This window comes from Lactuca saligna, chromosome 2 (genome assembly GCF_052625555.1).
Source record: "Lactuca saligna cultivar CGN05327 chromosome 2, ASM5262555v1, whole genome shotgun sequence".
In the NCBI taxonomy this organism is placed as follows: domain Eukaryota; kingdom Viridiplantae; phylum Streptophyta; class Magnoliopsida; order Asterales; family Asteraceae; genus Lactuca; species Lactuca saligna.
The window spans coordinates 165,441,151-165,464,698 of NC_136418.1; the positions used below are offsets into that span (position 1 = coordinate 165,441,151).

A 23,548-nucleotide genomic window follows, 5' to 3' on the forward strand; every position below is an offset into this window, starting at 1 on the left:
GCCAACAACTCTTGAACCATCACACCAAAAGCTTTCCAAGATGCCAAAAACCACCAAAGAAGAAGAATGGAGTGAGGAGAGGCTCCCGTTTCATGATTTGGGTTTTCTGATGGTGGAGGTGGGAGAACATCAACAAACCCTTACATCATATTCCTTAAATAGGCTTAATCACCGAGATCTAGGGTTTTGGGGTGTGGCGGCCGCTGCGCCATCGACATACACCAAGCAAGCCACGGGCACCAAACAACCGTGATCCTCATTTAATTGACGTGATTGTGCCACAAACAACCCACAACCGCGTCGCGTCGAGATCCCAATAACAAGAAATCGGATGCTATAGACCGACTCATAGACAAAAATATTCAGATGAAATATGATATAGAACATAATTCATCAGAGTTTTTCGCCTTATAAGTTTTGTATAATTAGGAAAAAAATTGAAGTATATATCATATCTTTACTTTGTAATATTCCGGAGCAAGTCAATCCAAAACTAATCAGCTGATATATGTTTCCAATTTAATTTTTATTTTTATTAATGAACACTTTAACTTTAACTTGATTCTTATTTAATTATAAACTGATGCATATTCAGTGAACTTTTGAGTTATGAATACTATTTGGCAAGTCAATTGTGGTTGGAGTAATCATTTACTGGATGAAGACAAGTGTAATTAGTGGTGGATTATCATTATCAACTTATTATAAAGGCTAACTTTTTTCTGAAAACAACTAAAAGGTGGAATGCAGTCCTTATATGATAATTACTAACATAAATAGGGACCGCATTGGAAAAAGTAGATTTTATAGGGACCGCTACTAAAAACATTTCGTCCGCCGTTTGTTTTACCGCCTGCAGTCACTTTCTGTAATCCAAATCCACGGGGTAATTGTGTGTGTCTGAGTTGTCTTTATAAACATTTCCTTCTCTTCTATAAGTTATACATACAGCCAAAAATCCAATACACAGAGCAGAGAAATTTAGAGAGAGAGGGAAAGTAGAAAGGCGATGGAAAGCCATGGTTCCTCTTTCTCAAGCTTCAAATCCTACCTTAATGCCCTCCGCGATACTCCTCGCAGGCTCGCCCGTCGTGCCGGATCCGTCTCCACCACCTTTGACGAAACAAGCGGTGTCAGATTCCGCTATGGTGGCAAAATGAGGAAGAGTCTCCGTTGGTACGATCTAATCTGTTTCGGTGTCGGAGGTATGGTCGGCGCCGGCGTCTTCGTCACCACTGGCACCGCTAGTCACGACAAGGCTGGCCCGGCCGTCGTCTTATCCTACGTCATTGCCGGATTCTGCGCCCTACTTTCCGCTTTCTGTTATACCGAGTTCGCCGTGCACATGCCCGTCGCAGGCGGTGCCTTTAGCTACATCCGTGTCACTTTTGGTTTGTTTGCTTCGTTTCATTAAAATAGATTCACTAATCCAGCAATTTGCTTGAACAAGCCATCGCATGAGTGTAATCTGATCGAGTTGGTTGATTTTTTTTTCTCAGGCGAGTTCACGGCATTTTTAACCGGAGCGAATCTGATAATGGATTACGTTTTCTCCAATGCCGCCGTAGCGAGAAGCTTTACGACCTATCTCGGAACAGCCATTGGTGTTTCCGCAGAGTCCAAATGGAGAATAACCATTTCTTCTCTACCAAAAGGTTTCAACCAAATTGATTTCATCGCAGTCGTCGTCATATCAATCCTCACTATCGTCATCTGTTACAGGTCCTTAATTCAACATTTTCGTTTCAAATCGTAATAACCAAAAATCCAATCGCTGACGATTTCAATTTCAATTTCGATTACAGCACTAGAGAAAGCTCTGTGTTGAATATGATTCTGACTGCCCTTCACATTCTGTTTATAATGTTTGTGATCATAATGGGGTTTTGGAAAGGAGATTCGAAGAACTTCACGACGCCATCCGACCCGAGCCATCCGAGCGGGTTCTTCCCATTCGGAGCTCCGGGGGTGTTCAATGGTGCTACTCTGGTTTACCTGAGTTACATTGGTTATGACGCCGTATCGACGCTGGCTGAGGAGGTTAAAAACCCGGTAACCGATATTCCTATCGGAGTTACCGGTTCCGTTATCCTCGTTACTGTTCTCTACTGTTTAATGGCGACTTCAATGTCGATGCTTCTTCCTTATGATCTGGTATGCATTGAATTCGTAGTAAATACTTAACTAATAATTACAAATCATAAACAAAATAAAGTATATATTTGGTGAATATGTATTCTACTTTTGGTGGATGATCTCTGTACACCGCATCCTTTGCATGCCACACGTATTAAACTATACCTTTAAAAAGTAATTTTTTTTTGTTATCTAGTCTCCACCTTAGTCGTCACAAATTGGATTTTTAGATTACTGTGCAATAACCAAAGTGGTTATTAAATATTATCATGCTGTAAAAAAAAAGTTCGGTATAATCTTTTCTAATAAATAATTTTTTTTTTTTATCATTTATCATATTTTAATTTAATTTATTAAACGTTATTTTATATAGTTGTTTTGAATTAATTCTTTTTCTATATGTTATTTTATAAGTTTTTCTATTTTATTAAATTTAAATAATATTTTAAAATAATAATTACAATAAATATAGTAATAATTGGATATCAATTTTATTAATAAACTTACCTTTTAATTTTAAAATTCCCAAAATTAAAGCCCATTAATTTCTTTTATCTATTTAATTATTTGTTTAATTTTAAAAGATAAAAAACATTTTCATTATAGTAATTCATTATTTTTATTATTTTCTTTTAAATTCAAAGTTCTCAAATAATTTAATCTTATATTTAACTTTTTTTTTAAATTAATTCATGTAATACATGAGTTTCACAGCTAGTTTTATAATATTTGTTAGTTTTTAATCCAAATGACGTTGCTTTTTACCGATTGTGATTATTACTTTTGGTGTATAGATTTTATTTATTCTTTTTTTTTTTTTTTTTTACAATTAGGAATGTTTTTGTTATTTAAAATTTTAAATAATAGTAATAAGCATTATATAACATAACATGTTGAATGGTGGATAATATAGTGAGGAAGAGAGTCATAAACATCAAGTTAGTTGCTTGTGAAAAGTAAACCTCAAATTAAATATCAAAACTACTTATAAAACGCCAAAAACAAAGCAAAAGATTTGACCTTTTTAAATGAAAGTGTTGTTTTTGTCAAGGGATTATAAATTGTTTTCTTATGATAGTGGCATACATAAACTATTTTCTTAATAACAAGTAATTATATTTATATAATATTTCATGCATCGATATTGTTGTAATATGCTTTTGTTGGGAGAAATTACGATCGTATTTTATAGTAATCCATACTTTAAATTTACATATAACAACAACCTACTTTCAACTATGTTAGATAAACCCGGAGGCACCATTTTCAGGGGCATTTACAATAAAAGGAAACGGATGGAAATGGGTATCCAATGTGATAGGAGTCGGAGCCAGCTTCGGGATCCTAACCTCCCTATTGGTTGCAATGTTGGGTCAGGCCAGGTATCTCTGTGTAATTGGCCGGTCCAACGTTGTCCCAATGTGGTTTGCAAAAGTCCATCCAAAAACGTCAACACCAGTGAACGCATCCATGTTTCTTGGTAACTTCATTTTCCTAAAATTCAACATTAAAATCAACAACAACAAAATTTTTATATTAACATATCAAATTTTCAGGTATTTTAACGGCGGCCATTGCCCTTTTCACCGAGCTCGATATCCTTCTCAACCTTGTTTCCATTGGGACACTTTTTGTCTTCTTTATGGTCGCAAATGCGGTAATCTACAGACGTTATGTCTCAAATGACACCTGTAGCCCATGGCCCACAGTGTCCTTCCTTTTAAGCTTCTCCTTCACTTCTGTTATATTCACATTACTTTGGTGGATGGTGCCGGGTGGTACACCTAAGGTGTTTGTGCTTGGGGTATGCTCCATGGTTGCTATTGGATTAGTGGTTTTGTTTAATTATGTGGTCCCACAAGCAAGAAAGCCCGATTTTTGGGGGGTCCCGTTGATGCCATGGATACCATGTGTCTCAATCTTTCTTGATATATTCTTGTTGGGAAATCTTGATGGGCCTTCTTATATACGGTTTGCAGTCTTTTCGGCTCTAGTGGTAGTTGTATATTTTGTTTATAGTGTTCATGCTAGTTTTGATGCCGATGAAGAAAGAGTTTTGAGCCAAAAGAGTGATGAGTCTATTGATGTTGAGGATCTCACTAGCATAGGACCCAAAGTGCAAAAAGAAGCTACTCTTTTTGCTTGAGTTTGCTTTTTTGACCTTAAAAAGTAGTAAAATTATGGTGCTTATTAATGATAATATCAAATTTATCATCTAACAACTTGACGTGATAGCATGATAAGATATAACTAAGTCACGAATAAAATCGGATCTATATCATACCACACTATCATGTCACGTAATTGAATTTTATTGGTATGATTTGTCCTAAGGTGGGGGGATAGAATGGAGTTGAAATGATTTTATGGGTATGATGTGTTTTCAAGGTGATGGGATTCAATGGAGTTGAAATGGTGGATTGTGGCATGCAATTCTATGTTTGATCTTTTGTTCCATTGGCAAAATCAACCCAAGATGAGGAATTCCAATTATGTGTTTATGAGTCACTCGTCTTCATCAAATGATATGTTAAGTTGTTGAAGCAACTTTAACGAAATCACACACGTAAAGCAAAATGAAAACCCACTGTGTCAGATGAAATAAACCAAAATATAAAATCTTAATAACTACGATAGTATGCCTATACTTTCTCAACGAGTGTACACAGCCTCGAACTTCCCAAACGGATGAAGGTGATTTTGTTGCGATTTTTGTTTAGGCTTAAATTCGAACTTGGTTGAAATTGGAAGAATCAAGAAAGAGTTCATTCCGTAAGAAATTACAAAATGAAATGAGACAATTTAAAATAAAATGAAATATAAATGAAATAATGTTAAATTGAAGAAATAAAATTCAAATGAGACAAGCTAAAATAAAATGAAATATAAATGAAATGTTAGTGGAACATAGAGTGACCAAATTTTGCCTAACATAGACGTCACATATGTATCAAAATTGATTCCACCTGTTATATCTTCCCAATACGAGTATATGACTAAGTGAAATTGAAAACTATTAAGTTAATTAAAACTTTGATCGCTTAATTGTACATTAAAAAAAAGATTGATTCCTATTATATTTACATTAAGGGGGAAGGGGCTTCATGTAACATAAAACAGATGGGTTGGGGTTTAATTAAACAATTTGAAGTATGTTAGTGTGTATATAAATAAGATTAAGTTATTGTTATCAATTATGGAATAAATACATGTTATATTAAATAAAAATTAATCTAAATTTTTTTAATTATTTTGAACCATACGATAAAAGATTTTACCCAATTTTTTTTATCAAATTGGAATTAGATTAAACATACAAGTTTTACATAGATATAGTGGGTAAACGAGCAACAAGATGTGTCGCAACCCATTTTCGGATGACAAAACTAATTCTTTTAAAAACAACATTTATAGATCTTGTGATCATAACATTATTATCCATGACCCGTTGGACTCTATTGAGGAACTCCACAAGATCTGGTGCAAGGAAACCGAAAGTATCAAATGCAAAATATATAAACGTGTGTTGATTGTCCATACACGCTTTCTCATATTTTGACACTTTGCATAATGCAACTTTTAAAGCAGTTTACCCCATATTGAAATTTCACTCACTAAGCCCACTAGAAGGGGAAACCCCTGTTAGATCTACACATGCATGCTTCCCTCTATCCCATCCAAAAACTAAAACATGAGCTGATCTAAGTGTTGATCTTCCTTCCAATGGGTCAGTCAGAAATTTCACAAGTGCCTCTTTCTTAGCAGAAACCCTAACACACCTAAATATGTCAAGAAGAACAACCCTAACCAGATTGTGTCTGTACTTGACACCCGAGAGCTCTTTATAATGAATTGCATGCTCCCCAAAGAAGTCCAAGCACGCCTTGCAACAAACAGGGCATGTCTCATCATCTGGAAATAAAGGGATCATGAGGAGATACTTGAGGATAGAACGATACTCCATTGGTGACATATATTGGCCAAGACGGTTAATAGAAATAGTTATAGGAAAATCCTGAGTATGTGGTGCCCTTAGACACTCAAAAATTACTTTCTAGTCGAATCGTCATGTTGAAGTGAACTTCCATGTATTGGACAATTTTACTAAAAAGGGAACTCACAAATGAATGTTGTGATAGGTTTTACAGGTTGTAATTTAAGGCATGAGACGAAATAACTTAACCCTTAAGTTCATATACAACCTATTTTGATCTAAGTTTTCTCTATGGATAACATCAAGAACCCTAAGGAGGCTCTACTATAATCGAAATTAACAAGGGATTGGGCTTCAGGGTGCGAACGCCCAACGCTGGGTCGAGGACTACCAAGCGTTCGTGTTGGGGCTCGTGATACATTGACTGTTGATGAACGCCTAACGTTCCACAAGGGAACCCCCAACGTTCGATCAACAATGGGATTTCTTTTAGGCCCTCTTCTTGGACCTTGTGACTTTGGGATTTAGTGGACGATATGAAATCAAGTTTTAGGCTATGTTTATGTTAGGTTTTAGGTAAAGCCCATTAGAGGAACTTGGGCCCAATTTGGAAAATTGGGCCATAAGTGGGCCATTGGTGGGCTTTGGAAGATTATCTAGTGATGGACCCTTAGTTATGATTTTGGGCCTTAGTCATTAGCCAGGTTGAGCCAGTGGTAAAATGGTTATTTTACCCTATGATGGATTATTGGATCTTGATTAATTTTTATTTTTGCATTGATAGCTCGGGAGTCGTCTGAGCAGCATCTAGAGATTTCTTTCTGAGAGGTTCAGCTTTTCGAGGTGAGTTTTCTTCACTGGGTTTAGTGGGTCGAAGGCACCAATGCCGGCCTATGTATATGTTATGTTATTAGTATGCTACCAGTTTTTGTGACTATTACATGTGCCTGTGTTTAAATGTTTTTCGGGCTAATACCTAATGCTGGGCGGGGCCTGATGAATATTTGTATGCTATGTATTTATGTGATTATTACATGTGTATGAGTTTATTTGATATATGTTATTATATGTTAGGCGGGACCCGTTTTACTGAGCTCAGCTCGATTCCAGGCGAGGCTCGATGCCGGACGGGGTCCGATGCCGGGCAGGGCCCGATGACAGGGTAGGGCCCACTATCTGTTTATTGTATTGCTATGTGGTATTTTGGGGGAACTCACTAAATTTGTACTTAGCGTTTTCAGTTTATGTTTTCAGATACTTCTGGTAGTAAAGGGAAGAGCTCGGGATGACTGCATCACACACACCATTGAGATTTCGCTTATGATGTTTTACTCTATTTTATGGCAATTAATACATTAATTTTTATGTGAATGTTTGGATGATATTGGAAAATACTATTTTATCTATTGTTAAAAATGAAATTTTTGTGACCATATTTTTAGATGTTACAATTTAACTATCATTTTATAAGCAGTTCCCTTATACCCCCTTATAGTTTAGCTTCATTAATGAGGCGTGCTAGCGATTTGTCTGACTTATTCTTGTACATATATTTCAACCTAAATAGGATCTATATTTTCTCTATTGAACCTGTAACTAAGAACATTAGAAAAGAAACCTGCAAACCCTAGGCTATTTTCGAAATTATGATGAAAGGGTTTTAGGATACATACATTTTAGTTGATATAGCAAACAACTAGAATTCCTCTTTGTTGATCTCTTAGAAGCAAGCACCATAAGTGTCGTGCCTCGAATGGAATCACACTTAAACTAGCAATAAAATGAATTAGGAGAGAGGGAATTTTGTCCAAGGCTTGTGGAAGGAAGGCATGGCTGAAATCAAGGGCTAATGGAATCCTTATATAGTTGATGAAACTTGGAGCCAAAGCTAGGGTTTAAGGGACAAGCCTTAGATTCCCTTGCTAAGGAAATCTCTTAGCGTCTTCCACTTCTTTCAAGAGGTTCTAGAGCCTTCATTTCTCAACTGTTAATAAATAACAAAACAGTCTTTGTACTTTTAATTAATTCTAATTAATTTATGCTTAATTATTAGTTAAATAATATGATTTCTAATTAATATTTAATTTTCATAACACATGAATAAACCTTTTATTTAATTTATTATTCACATAATAAATTAATCTCTCTCTAAAATCATCATGTCCAATTTCTAGGTTTGTGGGCAACCTAAAAGGACTGTGTTACTATCAATTCAAGCATATACCAATTGTTGTTATGGGCTTAGACACCTAATGCAATAAGCTATGGGCCCAAAAGGCAAGCCAGACTCATGCTGTGGACTCAAGGGTAATCCAATATGCACAATATTATATGTTTGTATGGTGGTACTTTGGCGTAACTCACTAAACATTGGCTTACATTTCAGTTTATTGTTTCAAGTACTTCAGATGATTGTGGCAAGATGAAGGCATAATCGTACACATCCTTCGATGAGATGTTTTTGGAGATTTATGATACACTGATCTTGGGATAATTGTATTATATACTTGGTATTGATATGTGTTTTGTTTGAAAACAATGATTTCTCTTGGTTTACAAATGAAAATTTTTATCCTATTTTTGGAATGTTACACTATAAAATCCTAATTGTGTACAACTATATACTATACACATAACAATTAACAATATTAACTTCAACTTCTAGCATAACATCACAAGCATTTCCTTAGGCTACAAGGCATCAAGAAATCAGACAACTCTATCATACAAATCATGATGGGATCCTTAGCTTATCAACTAGCATGCATTTCTAACAACTCTTATAACAACAACTCAATTACAACATATAAGCACTTTTTGAGCTCCGGTTGACTGTACACTTCACATCCTCCTCTTCTTCCCTTAAAAGTAATTTTTCCAAAATATTTTTATAAAAATGCTCTCAGACCCTTAGTTTAAGTCTCAAATCACACAAGTATTCTTCAAATCCCTCAAACCACGGCTTCGATACCAACTTGTAACATCATAAAAATCACAACCAAAATTTTCATTTTTAAGTTAAATAAAAACATTGTTTCTAAGAAAACCAACTCAAGAAAATCATAAGTATCAAAATAGAATCATCCGGAAATCAGAGTATTACAAAGTATGGAATCATGAGAGTTGTCGGGGAGAGTGTATAGTCAAGCCTTCGCCTTTCAACGATCATCAGAAGTACCAAAACACATTTAAATCCAAAACTATAAGCACGAAGCTTAGTGATTTCCCCAAAATATCATATACAACTCAACATAAATAAAAAACTATGAGCTATCAGCAACCTTGGGGACTATCAACAGTCCTAATGGGCTAACAGCACCCCCTGTGGGCTAACAACACGCCTTGTGGGTTATCAATAACCCTAGGGACTATCAACAGTCTCAATGGACTAACAACACGTCGTTAAGATATCAACAGCTCACTAACACATCACAACAATAAAAAAAAATAAGACCCAATTGGTCAACATATATACATTATGACATAAGTAACACAGTGAGAAGACTCACCTTGCAGAAAGTAGCTAAACACAACAACTCTCACACAGTAAAGACTGGTATAATAAGACACCTAACAGCAATAAAGAAGTATCTTCTCTGTCCACACCCCAAAACACTTTAAGATCATAAGTCAAATACGGTAAAAAAGTCCAAGGTCAAAGTCAAACTCATCAGTCTCCGTGGCATGGTTGCTCGTAGTCCACGTCATTGCAGCTTCTCGACAAATGAGTCAAGCAACCCCAATCACCACATCATGGCAAACAGATTGCCATATCTTGAAAATTGGGCATCCTAATGGATTAAGCTCTCAATCAATTGAGCCACCCATTCAAACTTTCCAAAAAGCTTCCTAAGGTCTAATTCAACATACAAGTCGATATTTTATAGGCATGCATGTCCAATTCAAGTCTAGCACTCAAACTAGGTCAAAAATGGAGAAATAAGACTAAGATCTCAAGCATGGAGCTCATTATACCAACATACTTTAGATATGCAACATATGTCCACAAAAGAACTTCAATAATCCATAAAGTTGCTAACTTTATGGAATCCATGCATTTAACTCAATCGAAACATGGATAAATGTGGGTAGAAACCTAGATCTAACATGATATAATGAGAAATATAAGATCTTGAGGACTTACAAGAGCCCAAACATAGAACAAGATAATGAGGAGAGATTGCTTGCTTGGACATAGCACCAAAGACACCTTCTTCTTATTCAAAGAACTGAAACACCACCAAAAGCTTCATAAATCAATAATAGAGGCTATGGTTTTTCTTGAGGGTGAAGGGAGGTGGTGGAGGTTGAGGGTGTGTAAACCCTAGCCCTCACTTCCCTTAAATAGGGGCACAAACCCTAGAATTAGGGTTAATCAATCAGGCGACCGCAACATCATGACCATAATCGTGTCAAGTCATGTCATACAAGGAATGATAGGCGTTTTTATTACCATGGCCACGTCGTGGCATATCCTTCACCACTTTGTTTCCATCATAAAATCCACATTTTAACTCTTTAATTTCCCAAAACATAATGAACCATTTACATGAAATAGGTGTTACACTCACTTTGGGGTCATGTAACTGTGGAAGAAGACGCATCAAATCAACAACCTCAACAACCCTCTTAATGGATAACCCGCTAATAAAGCTCGTATCACTACTAACAACACCCTAAGAAGCTTCACCCCCAATAACGTCCATCCAATGTCAGTAGGGAATAAAACTGCACGAAGCTTCGTACCATAACATGAAGGCCAAAATAGCTCAGTTTTCTTGATATTTAGTTGAAGCATGAAGAAGAAGCTTGTAATTGTCTCTAATTCGATGTACAAGTTGGTGTAATACAAGAGCAAAAAGAAGTGGTCCCAAAGGTTCGTCTTGCTAAACTCCAATAGTAGGCCAAATATGCTTATCTCTTAAATAGAACCTTATTGCCTGTCCATATAAGAATTTAACCCACAAAGAAATGTAAGGGCACCTCATCCTAACCTCATAAAATAAGGCAAATTTATCCACCGGATTGAAAGCATTCGAGAAATCCATAGTAAACATTGCAAGAGACCCATCATCATGATGTTCACTCAACACCCTACTGACACTATGAAGAATGGCCTCAACACCACTCGACACACCTACTCCAAATTGAAAATCATTAAGGTATTATGTCATTTCTTTACCAACGCTTTTCATAGCAACATTCGAAACCAAACGCCTCCATATAGTGCCTATAATAACAGGACAAATTCCATTGTCATGTTTAAGGATTGGAGTAAGAGGTGCAGACACTACAAATTCTGCCAAATACAACAAATATCTTCCCTTAGCCACAGATTAACCACTTCGGTGATGAAAGAGATTTGTGGCTATAACAGACACTACAAAATAAAAGTCATTTAGTGGCATACAAAAAGTGCCACAAAAAACTGAAAAGTGTCACTAAAGTCCCCTTTAAGAATCCGCGACACACAAAAAAATGTCACTAGAAGCGCTCCCGCTAAAGCCTTTTAGTGGCATTTTTTTGGTTTGCCGCTACAAACTTTTAGACTTTTAGTGACACTATTTTTTGCTATAATATTTAAAAAGGCTTTTGTGGCACAAAATTTGTGCCGGTAAAAAAATACTCCTACTTTAAAAATCATAATACTTTTAGTTGCACATAATTTTTGCCACAAAAACCGCATTATCAGTCTAACCGTCAATTTATGTGTTTTATCATATTAAATATTGATCAATTAAAATTATTAATTAAATAGTTATTTTTCAATATAAAATAAAAACAAAGCTATAAAATGTAGACATTATAATATCATCATTTCAATTAAAAGCTCGACTGTCTTCGAAAAATATTCCAAATATTTGGAAGCAAATGTCTAATAAGTATGATAATATTAAGTCTAAAAAATTAAACATATAAAACAAAAAACTAACAATTGTTTGGATAAAAACTCAAAAACTCAGTACACTTATGAACCTCTTTCATAGTCTTCATGTCAGTAAAATATTCATCATGTTAACTCTTTCTTAGCAATGATACTAACGATTATATGTTAAAAAATAAAGACCTTTCGTTATGCTGAAAATGAGGACATTATTAAAGATGGAAACAATATATTATTGTCCATTACATATATATGAAAAGTGGAAACATAAAAATAATTATCATCATTATCACAACTTCTTGAAGGTGATCTTTTAGTACCTTTTAATTTGGAAGAATCCACTTGGCGAGGAATGAAAAATCCACCTGCTTATGTTCTTAATTCATTAACACCCTCAAAACCTAAATAAAATCCAATAAAAATGATACCATTTGTTAGAAAAATGAGAAGACGTTATCTACCTGCTAGGTAAGAGATCTTTTTTGGCTTTCAACCCAACCCACTGAAATTGCACCCTTAGGTATTAGCTCTACTTCAACCAGACATAACTTTGGATCTACTCTGTAACAACCCGTCTCTGGTATGTTGTTTCCTTGTTATTTATTTAGAAGTTTTCAAGAGGGACTCGACGAGTCTATAACCCGACTCGTCGAGTAGAGACGGGGATTTCGAGCACATGTAAGTCGGCGACTCGACGAGTCCATATCCGGGACTCGGCGAGTCCGTCTGCCAGGAAGAAACCCTAAATCCCCGGGTTTGCTCACTATTTAAGCAATGTTTTGTGCCCCCAACTCGCCTCCTTCACCCTCAGAGAGCTTGTGAGAAACCCTAAACCATTCCTTGTTTGATTAAATTGTTTTTGTGTGGATTTTTGAAGGATTGAAGAAGAAGAAGAAGAAGAAGAAGAAGAAGAGAGGATCAAAAAGAGGAAGTGTAAAGCAAAGATCCAGGCCAAAGTCAGAGTTCATTGAGGTATATCTCAGAATTACTCTGTTTTGTGCTTAAAACCTCCATTAGAACACCTCTAAGGCTAGTTTAATGTATTTTCCAAGCTTTATAGTTGTATGGATGCCTTATGGGATCGAGATATCCCTAGATCTGTTCATTTAGGAGCTTTAGAGCCCTGATCTATTTCCTTTTTTGAGTTGCCTTGCATGAGAACCCTAGATCTAGCCTTTATTATGCTTTTTGAGCCTTTTAATCTTCATGGATGCTTATGGGCACGTAAAGATAGAATCTTTACGTGTTAATCGTGCATAAGAAGCCCAGATCTACAAGTTATATGCGCTGGATTCAAGCAGAATCGAGTTTTTAGTAACTACATGCATGTGACTCGGCGAGTCGTTCTTCGGACTCGGCGAGTTGAGCCGCGAGTCCTCGATTTTTTTCCCCTTTTGAGTGATTCCGAGTGGGGACCAGTGAGTAGTAGAATGGACTCAGTGAGCCGGAGGTCAGACTCAGTAATGGAGGGACTCGACGAGTTGTTCATACAACTCGGCGAGTCTAAGGCAATCTTCATAGATTCAAGAACAACTCGTCGAGTTGTTCATACAACTCGGCGAGTCGGATGCAGATAGCCTAAGTTCTAGAATCGAAAGGGAACTCGTCGAGTTGATGCCATACTCGACGAGTAGCAGTGAACAGGGTTGAGAAGTGAGAGTAAGGACTCAGCGAGTTGGCGGCCCAACTCGGTGAGTCAGGTCAACTGTAAGTTGACTTTGACCGGGAGAGTTGACTTTAGCCAGGGGTAAAAGAGTCATTTTACCCCATTGCAGTTATTAGTATTTGATTGAGTGTGTTTGTGGAATTGTAGCCAGAGAGATACCGGAGCAGCAACAGATAGCTTCCAGAGCCATACACTCAGCAGCCAGTTCACGAGGTGAGTTTCCTTCCAGTAGGAATGGGTCTAAGGCCACAATGCCGGCCCGTTTAGCTAGCAGTAGTTTTCAGACCTCAGTTCGATGCAGTAGTTAGTATGTTTGACGCCTTCGTGGCTCAGATAGGTTTGCGTGCTATGTGTTGTTGTGTTAGTTGATATGTTTATGCTATGCTATGTTCAGTAGTTTCGGACTTCTGTCCGATGCAGTCAGTTCCGGACTTCGGTTCGATGCAGTCAGTTCCGGACTTCGGTTCGATGCAGTCAGTTCCGGATTTCGGTCCGATGCAGGAGGCAAGGCCTCAGTAGTTCCGGACTTCGGTCCGATGCAGAGGGCAAGGCCCTGGTTAGTTCCGGACTTCGGTCCGATGCAGTTTCCGGACTTCGGTCCGATGCAGTGGGCAAGGCCCAGTAGTTGTTTTATGTTTGTATGGTATGTGGTAATTTGGGGGAGCTCACTAAGCTTCATGCTTACAGTTTAAGTTTTGGTTTCAGGTACTTCCGCAAGCAAAGGGAAGAGCTCGGGTTAGTAAAAGAGTCATTTTACCCCAATGCAGTTATTAGTATTTGATTGAGTGTGTTTGTGGAATTGTAGCCAGAGAGATACCGGAGCAGCAACAGATAGCTTCCAGAGCCATACACTCAGCAGCCAGTTCACGAGGTGAGTTTCCTTCCAGTAGGAATGGGTCTAAGGCCACAATGCCGGCCCGTTTAGCTAGCAGTAGTTTTCAGACCTCAGTTCGATGCAGTAGTTAGTATGTTTGACGCCTTCGTGGCTCAGACAGGTTTGCGTGCTATGTGTTGTTGTGTTAGTTGATATGTTTATGCTATGCTATGTTCAGTAGTTTCGGACTTCTGTCCGATGCAGTCAGTTCCGGACTTCGGTTCGATGCAGTCAGTTCCGGACTTCGGTTCGATGCAGTTAGTTCCGGATTTCGGTCCGATGCAGGAGGCAAGGCCTCAGTAGTTCCGGACTTCGGTCCGATGCAGAGGGCAAGGCCCTGGTTAGTTCCGGACTTCGGTCCGATGCAGTTTCCGGACTTCGGTCCGATGCAGTGGGCAAGGCCCAGTAGTTGTTTTATGTTTGTATGGTATGTGGTAATTTGGGGGAGCTCACTAAGCTTCATGCTTACAGTTTCAGTTTTGGTTTCAGGTACTTCCGCAAGCAAAGGGAAGAGCTCGGGTTGATGACATCGCACACACCACAACTTCAGTTTTTGTCCTGAGAGATTGTTTTGATACTTAGTTTGATTTGATACAATTGTATCACGAAATTTTATTATGGTTTGAGATATTTGACGTATGGATTTATGATATGATGTTCAGCATATGATTTTATTATATATATAAAAAAAGAAAAAATTTTGAGTTGTATTTTGGAATGTTTCATACTCTTTATTTACAAGCTTTGAATATGGAATTCACAACATCCCCACTGTCTATTGTAGATAAATTATGTATACTAACAGTAAAAAATTGAAACATAATTAACTCTATAGCATATCATTTACTTAATTGTACATGAAGAATGGTAACGTATAGTTGTTCTAGTAAATAGAAATTAATCTCATTGATTACCAACATTCAACTTTGTGAATTCCAATGGAATTCAATTCCGAACTCATTGGCAGCCATGATCAGGATTAGAATCATGCTAAACGTCTACTTACATGTGGAAATCTGGTAGCCTAAACCATGCCAAATGAAAATTACAACCATAAAACCCTGACAACCTGATAATTAAAGTTTAAACCATATAGTAAGCATGAAAAAGATATTAAATTTACTTTTAATCATTCTCGCTCTTGCAAGCACGTATAAGCCTTTTGGATCCCTGGAATCATATACATGCAGCTAGAGGTAGATACATGAATGCTTATCAATTACAAGTATTCTGTGAGCAATAACAACAAATTCTTTTTCTAATACATAGTATAAACTGACCTCAATAAAGTCTAGCATCAGATATGCATCCAGCTACTTCGATTAATAAAAGTTTCAGATGTTTGAAGAACTTACATGGTCAATATCTAGCATCTCCTTAGTCTACATGTGTAATTAACAAAGTCACGGAGCAAATAAAGTTGTCCAATTACAATCCTGATATCAATCAAGCCAAATATCAAAATGCCTCAAAATAAAAAAAACTAAATGGAAGAATGGCAATTACTGGGGCTTGATATATAGTAAAAAAGATACCTTATTAACTTTCTTTTTACCACGACATGTATATCATTGCAACCACTAGAAACACCAGGTATATGAAACCATAGTTCACAGTCGCACCCTTGAGAAATCACTCTTAAAATGTTTTCCAACAAAGTTTCATCTACAAAAATAGCAACCAATATACCTTTAACTATTATTCTCATCAAATATCTACCAGCAAACAAACTTTAATAATGCCAATATTAATAAAACCAAAACCATATAAACACACACAAACAAATCCTATATATATATATATATATATATATATATATATATATATATACATACACACACATAGTTAACTATATATATATATATATACACATACATACACACACATAGTTAACTATTTGAAGTAGATCCTACACACAAACACACACACACACACACAACAGGTCATATATACACACAAATAAGAAACGTTTTTAACATATATATCTAAATTGGTTGGACTCTATCAACAAATTTCAATTTTGGTGTATTGGTTTTCAATTGGGGCATTTAATCGAACAGATAGTATGCATTTCAACAAACAATATATTTAGATTATTAAACATAGAAGAAATCGAGATGCACCAATATGTGCATCATGGGGGTAAAAAACAAGTGTTCTACATAGGTGCTAATGAAGATAACTTGATGAGAAAAACCATAGAAGGGAAAAAACACAAAAAGAAGAAAAATCAATTGAACATTAGATATGTACCTGTAGATTGAAATCGATTGAAGGTTTGTAGCCGACGACCTCAGATCAATTGAAAGAGTAGGTGGGGATGAACACTACTAAGCGTGATATCGTACAGGAAGCCCGGTTGACTACTGAGGGTGAAATTAACTTTCTTTTATATCAATTGAGGTGAGGCAAAACTCTAATTTCAGTGGAGATTTCAATTTCTATGTAGGGTTAGCAGGAATTTCATTGTCGAGATTTCAGTTTTTGCTTGGAGGGAACAAAATTTTAAAGACGTTAGAATTTTTTTGATGGACGGATCAGTTCATCGGGTTACATACCCAATTTTTCGTCGACTCTAAACATTATACATATTTTGTATAACATAACATCTACTTCATTAATATATTTATTTCTTTTTCATTAATTAAATAATTATTTCTTTTGTGGCATATGCAAAGTGCCATTAAAAACTTAAATTAGTGGCACAAAAGTTAAATGCCACTAAAAACGTGTGCCACTAAATGTTATTTTTTTAGCGAGACCCCTCCCCACATAAAAGCATCCAAAAATGTGTTGAGCTTTCAAGCCGTCTCTCTCACATGAAATTTTTTTAGGAAACGATGTAATGCAGCCAAGGACATTGTCAATCTTTACTATAAGCGGAAGCTCATAATAAATGGTGTCCGACATGGATACGAGTGACTTGTATGGATGCTTAGCCTTAAAAGCTTTGATGGTACCACTATTGTATGAAACAACACCAAATGAACATAAAACTTTCCCTTTTGGTGTAAAATGTTCATCAACAACCTTACAGATACATTTTATGATGTTGGTGTTGCCTTTTGTTCTGTCCTCCCGAAAGCGATCCGCTCCTTGGACACTTTTTTTCTTTCTTTTTTGTTTTTACTTTATTTATAATTTCCATGTGTTTAAATTTAACATAATATTTAAATTACTAAATTTATACATTTTATTGAAGTTGAAAAGTTACAATAAGATTTTATATATAATACAAGATTAGAATAAAAAAGTACATTCCGTAGGAAGTTGAAAATTTTAAAAAGGGTTATATAACTTGCATTTGCCAATTTACATGCATTTAACGGACATGGTTACTGTAGCTAGAAATACCGTAATTAGAAAAAAGATTAATCTTAATGATTTTGAAACCATAAGGACCATTAATATTGATTTTTTACGACTTGATTTAAACTCGAGAAAATACAAACCATACTACCATAAAGTCCATAGCTATAATTTACTCTTCAAATAATAAGAAAAAGGATTATAAAAAAATCAAATTAATATTATTCAAAATTAATATGTATTTTGAACTATAAAAACTTAAAAAGACAAGTCTCTACTATATTATTATAGAGATAATATTAATTAATTACTTACAATGATCAAAATTAATTAATTATTGGGAAAAACTTAAGAGACCATCGAAGTTTCAAATTCGTTCAAAAAAAACCATTAAGGTATTACATGTTTAAAAAACACCATCAAACTAAGATATGTTCAAAAAACATGAACGAAGAAGTAAATGTTCTGTTCAAAAAAAATATCATCTCTATGGTTTGGAGTAACTTACATATATAGTCCTTAAATTTTTTTTCTTAACTTGGACGGTCTCTTTAGTTTAATTTTGCTTCGACTTCAGATCTTTATCGAGTTAAAAGACTAATATACCCTTATTACTATTATTTAACATTATTATTATTATTATTATTATTATTATTAATTATTTATACGATTTATGTTATTATTTTTTTTATAAATTTATCAATTGTTTAAATAACTAACAAGTAATAAAAATAAATGTTAAATGAAACTAATAATGGTATATTAGTCTTTTAAATCGATCATGATCTGAAGACAAAATAAATATAAACGCTAAGGACCATCCGAGTTAAGAAAAAAAAGTTAGGGGTCAACCATGTAAGTTACCCCAAACTATGAAGATGATGTTTTTTGAACAGAATATGTACTTCGTTAGTGTTTTTAAACATATGTCTCAGTTTGATGGTGTTTTATGAATATGTAATATTTGAATGGTGTTTTTTGAATAAATTTGAAACTTCGATGCTCACCTAAATCATTATCCCTTAATTATTATATAATCTATGCTACCATAAATGTATAAGTGTAAACATCAATAATCAGTTCAAGTCACATTTTTTCATATAAGTGAAACTAAAAAACTATGGTTCAGAATAAGAAAATTTGTTAGAAACTAAAGTAGACATGTGGGAAAGTTAGTTGTCTTATTGAATTAAGATACCACTAATCTTTTACAACATGTTTAAAAGTTTTAATAAGAATAACATTAAAAATTTACGTGCTTAAAAGTTTTAATCTTTAACTTATTAAATTAAGATAAGCATTAACATAATTGAAAAGAGAATCATAAATAATATTCATTTAAACAAGTTGCAATGAAAAACTGATTTGGTTTGGTTTAAGAATGAGTGCTTCTTAACAACGTCCAATCAACAATATAAGATCAAGTGGTGTCCAAAACGGGAAAGATGGCTCATCGAAAGCCTACTCCTTTTGTGTTCAACTTATTGTGATGATCTATTGCTGACTCAACAATCATTTATATTACTTTTTTAGGTTTTTGTTTGGTTTGTAAGAGGTGTTGTTTTCTATGTCCCCCAAGATTCAAAAGGGTTTACAATCATAAACAAAACACTCTTTGTCCTTTTGTTTTAATGGGTATTTTGAAGTTATTTCTTATTCATCCAAAGGATTTTCATTGATATATTATATCATAAGTGTTTTATTATGTCACCAAAGTGTAATACACTGCCCATTGGGTATATATATGCACTCCACATGCCCATTTGCTATCATCTGAAAACAAAAGAAAAGAAACATTGACAATGACCTGTGTAACAACAAAAAATGATCACATCTTATGAGAAACAATTTGGAAATTTTTTAAGTTATCATTGGATCCTATATACATCAAGGTCCCCAAGTAGTTGTTTGAGTTTATATTTTATATTGAGTGAATAGATTTTTAAACCAACAACTAATAGTCTTTTCATAAAATAATTGTTATGGCCACTGAAATACAAAATCATATCAAAGGTTGTCATCATAGTCCATTTAAATATCTTAATTTGTAGTTGTTTTGTAAAATAATACAAATATAATAACTATTCAATCGTCCCGAAAAAAATTACAAATATAATGAAATTAATAATCGTACACTCGATTTTACCTTAACTTGCATGCCAAAACGGGATAATAAACAGTTAAGCCAATAATAATTAAATAGTAAAAAGTTAAAGGTAAAAGTAAAAAGAATGCAACTCTAAAGGGGTGAATCGTGAGAGTATCAAATTTCAAAGATTCAGTAGGAAAAGACATATTTGCCCATCCTCATAAGTATTAAAGTCTAGTTTAGGGTTTCTTTCGACGGCGATATTTTACAGAGGGCGAGAGGAAGAGGGTTGTGCGCCGCCGATCTTAGCCGGAACAACCACTACGGTATGCAATTTTCCGTCATCCTACGCAGTGTATCTCACTTACTCTTTTGTATACTTCAATTTTTAAACTTCCTCTAAAACTTGTGAGAATGCTAGAAGGACAATTGGTTATGTACACTATGATTTTTGAAACGATTTTCTAAATTTCAGTTTGGAAGTTTTGTGACAAATGCATCTAATCTAACATCGTTTACTATACAATGTCATGTATTATCTTCTCATATGGTTGATTCCTTGTTTGAATCAATGAATGTATGATGCTTTCGTTTTAAACGTTGCGCAGAATACAAGCTGAATGTATAAGGGCATTTTCCCGCTTTTATTCTTAGGCTATGTTAGATTTTGTGGTTACATCTTTAAATCGTTGAAGTATCGTAGACAACACGTTACAGTATTGGGATCTTTGAGATAGGTGCATAACGTGTCTTTTTTGTGCATTTGGGATCATTGAAGGAAATGTTGGTTTTTAATCAAAAATCATTTACATAATCTTAGAAGGATACAGTTCTAAGTTATCTACTTTTTGTTATTCAAGATAAAAGCTTAATGTGAACTAGAGATTGTTGTCATGGACCTAACGACTCTTCTAATGATCTTTGTTAACTTGATCAATTTTAGTTTGGGATAAACCACTACAACAAGGTAAAGAATGGGGCGTGTGCGGACTAAGACTGTTAAAAAATCCTCGAGGGTAGTTATTGAGAGGTATTATGGTAAAATGACTCTGGACTTCCACACAAACAAGAAGATTCTGGAAGAAGTTGCCATCATTCCATCAAAGCGACTTAGGAACAAGATTGCAGGATTCTCTACTCACTTGATGAAGCGTATTCAGAAAGGACCAGTGAGGGGAATCTCATTGAAGCTGCAGGAGGAAGAAAGGGAGCGACGTATGGACTTTGTTCCTGATGAATCAGCCATTAAGACTGATCTGATTGAGGTTGATAAGGAGACCATTGAAATGCTTAATGCTCTTGGCATGGGTGATCTTCCTGGTGTTGTTAAGGCTTCTGTGGAGCCACAGGCTTTGCCATCTGTTCCTGCTTTTGGTAGGGGTGGTGGTGGTGGTGGTTTTGGAAGGAGATATTGAAAACATTATTTGGGTAATCTTCATTTTATTGGATAATTTTGTTATATGCCTTGTGGGTTTTGATCCAAGGTTCATGTTTTTTGAAATGTGTTGCTGAGACTTGGTTTAATAGTAAAGGCCATGAAAGCCTTAGTTGGATTTTTGATAGGCAGAATGGGCTTGTGGTTCTTTCATTGTTTGTAGCTTCTTTGGGTTTTCAATGGCATTTATTTTTTATTCAGTTTGATTTTTTTTTTAATCAATGAATAGGTTAAAGTCTTTGGTTCTTTAGTTGATTATGATGTTAGTTTTTCATATTTTGAGGTTTTATCTCTGTACCATTAAAGTATTAAGCATTTTAGAAAGGTATATATTGCTGGGCCAAAACTAGTTTGATGTTCTCAACTGGCATTGAACCATATCAATTAACATGAATGGCCTAATCAATCCTGATGGGGCTGGAATTTTAGCAGTAAAGTTAAGTGGTGTGGGTGATGAAGATGTACAGTTAATTGATGTTACTCCCTTATCACTTGGTGTGTGGTGTAGGGGAGATGTTATGGCTGTGTTGATCCCGAGAAATTCACCTATACCAACCAAGAAGCAACGTCTATTCTCTACATCTATCGACAATATAACTTCTTTGGCGATTTATGTTTGTCAAGGTGAAAGAGGCAATGCTTCTGAAAATTATCTCTTGGGAGAACTTGATCTGTCTGGCTTTCCTCCTGCTCCAAGGGGGAAGTTGGGATCAATGTATGCTTCGAGATGGATGCTGATGGGATTTTGAACGTCTCAGCCAGAGAAATAACCACTGGCGTGAACAACGCAATCAAGATAAATGACAATCGTAGATTGTCGAAAGCAGAGATTGAAAAGATGATTGCAGATGCTGAACGGTTTAAGCTTGAGGATGAAGCACACGTGAAGAAGGTGATGGCTCATAGAGCTTTAGACCAATGTGTTTCTAAGATGAGAACCAAAATAAAGGATTACAAGGTTCGATTGAGTCTTGTAAAGGTGGGGCTTAATGTAAAAGACTTGGTATCCTTAGATCATCAGATTAAGGAGACACTTGAGTGGCTTGATGAAAATCCTGATGCTGAACAGGCTGAGTTGGAGGACAAGAAATCAGAACTTTACAATATATGTATACCGAAGAAGTTCCACCACGCAGCAAAAGACTTACTTAAAATTATATTCGAGTATCAGTAATAGTTATCTTATGACTATGAATAATGTGGATAACCACAATGTGTCAGCAAATCACATAATTCAAATTCGTATCTCAACAGCATTGGTTTTACATTGTTGGTCGTTATATAATTCTGTTGTTAGCAGCGGAGAATTTTTTAATAGTAACACAAACAATAATAAAAGATAAAAGAGTTTTTATAATTACTTTTTCGACCATATGTTGTGATACAAATCTTATGATAAGTGTTTTTTTTTTTTTTTCTAAAATTCAACAAGTTTAAAAGGAACAACTATTTTTATTCTTAGATTAAAGTTTTTAGATCATGTATATTTGGGTAGTTTGTTGCATGTTTCTATCGTTTGAGTACAATCAAGGTGATTTCTATAGCCCTTAAATATATCAACCTACTAAACACGATCCTTTTTCATCATTCGTGTCCTCTTTTTTGCTTAAATGTTAATCCATCGACTCAAAATTCATCTAATCAAAAGCTTTTATAGCTATCGTTTTCTGCATATCAGTATCCAAGATGATTGCTTTTACCATACGTTCTCGATTTTGTCTTCCATTAGTGGCACACGATTCCAGCATTCCAAGCATCAGCAATTGAGGTACGTTATAAGCTATCTTCTTCCTCGTCTCTGTTTTTTGCTTGTATAAAGGCCGTATCTGGTGCAATTTGAAAATCTCTCATACTTTGTGCCGGAGTTTACTTCTAAATAAGTTAGCCTTGCCTCCCTTGTGGCCAAAATATACAGAAGTAATGCGATATATTATCTAACCTGAGAGAAAGTTCTTCGGAAAAGATGAAGGCAATGCATGTAGAAACTAAAAAGAAACTCATCGTTGTTCTTATTTCAGTCTTTCACCCCAACGTTTCAAAGAATGTGATTTCAAGGTTCATGATTTGGTGTCCCACACCAAATTAGTACTTTATTTGGTTCTTCATGGTGCTACTATTCTCATTTCTGTGCTGGTCCCTACGATAAATATATATATGACTGGTTTTCCGTACCAGTTTTCTTCAGTTTTAGATTCCAAGTTGTATTTTAGAGGACTTTCAC

At 35.3% G+C, this 23,548-nt stretch overlaps 2 protein-coding genes and 1 pseudogene across 2 annotated transcripts; all 3 read left to right on the top strand.

Annotated features, from left to right (window-relative positions):
* The first annotated feature begins 959 nt into the window (after positions 1 to 959).
* On the top strand, positions 960 to 4,337 carry CAT6 (cationic amino acid transporter 6). Its single transcript, XM_078981450.1, has 5 exons — positions 960 to 1,391; positions 1,500 to 1,722; positions 1,806 to 2,154; positions 3,382 to 3,616; positions 3,693 to 4,337. Exons 1-5 carry the CDS (start codon positions 1,010 to 1,012, stop codon positions 4,280 to 4,282), a joined length of 1,779 nt encoding a protein of 592 aa, XP_078837576.1. The 5' UTR covers positions 960 to 1,009; the 3' UTR covers positions 4,283 to 4,337.
* A 15,755-nt stretch (positions 4,338 to 20,092) lies between these two features.
* Positions 20,093 to 21,527, top strand: LOC145032588 (small ribosomal subunit protein eS17). The gene is made up of 2 exons (XM_078981451.1): positions 20,093 to 20,218; positions 20,836 to 21,527. The coding sequence occupies exon 2, from the start codon at positions 20,867 to 20,869 to the stop codon at positions 21,305 to 21,307; it is 441 nt and encodes a 146-aa protein (XP_078837577.1). The 5' UTR covers positions 20,093 to 20,218; positions 20,836 to 20,866; the 3' UTR covers positions 21,308 to 21,527.
* Positions 21,528 to 21,716: 189 nt separating this feature from the next.
* On the top strand, positions 21,717 to 22,598 carry LOC145030344 (heat shock 70 kDa protein 4-like; annotated as a pseudogene).
* The last annotated feature ends 950 nt before the right edge of the window (positions 22,599 to 23,548 follow it).

Excerpts from the sequence above, each read along its gene's own strand:
- LOC145032588 (XM_078981451.1), top strand. The coding sequence starts at position 20,867 with ATGGGGCGTGTGCGGACTAAGACTGTTAAAAAATCCTCGAGGGTAGTT.
- CAT6 (XM_078981450.1), top strand. The coding sequence starts at position 1,010 with ATGGAAAGCCATGGTTCCTCTTTCTCAAGCTTCAAATCCTACCTTAAT. Across the intron at positions 1,392-1,499 it reads CTACATCCGTGTCACTTTTG|GCGAGTTCACGGCATTTTTA; the intron begins GTTTGTTTGCTT and ends TTTTTTTCTCAG. Across the intron at positions 1,723-1,805 it reads ACTATCGTCATCTGTTACAG|CACTAGAGAAAGCTCTGTGT; the intron begins GTCCTTAATTCA and ends TTTCGATTACAG.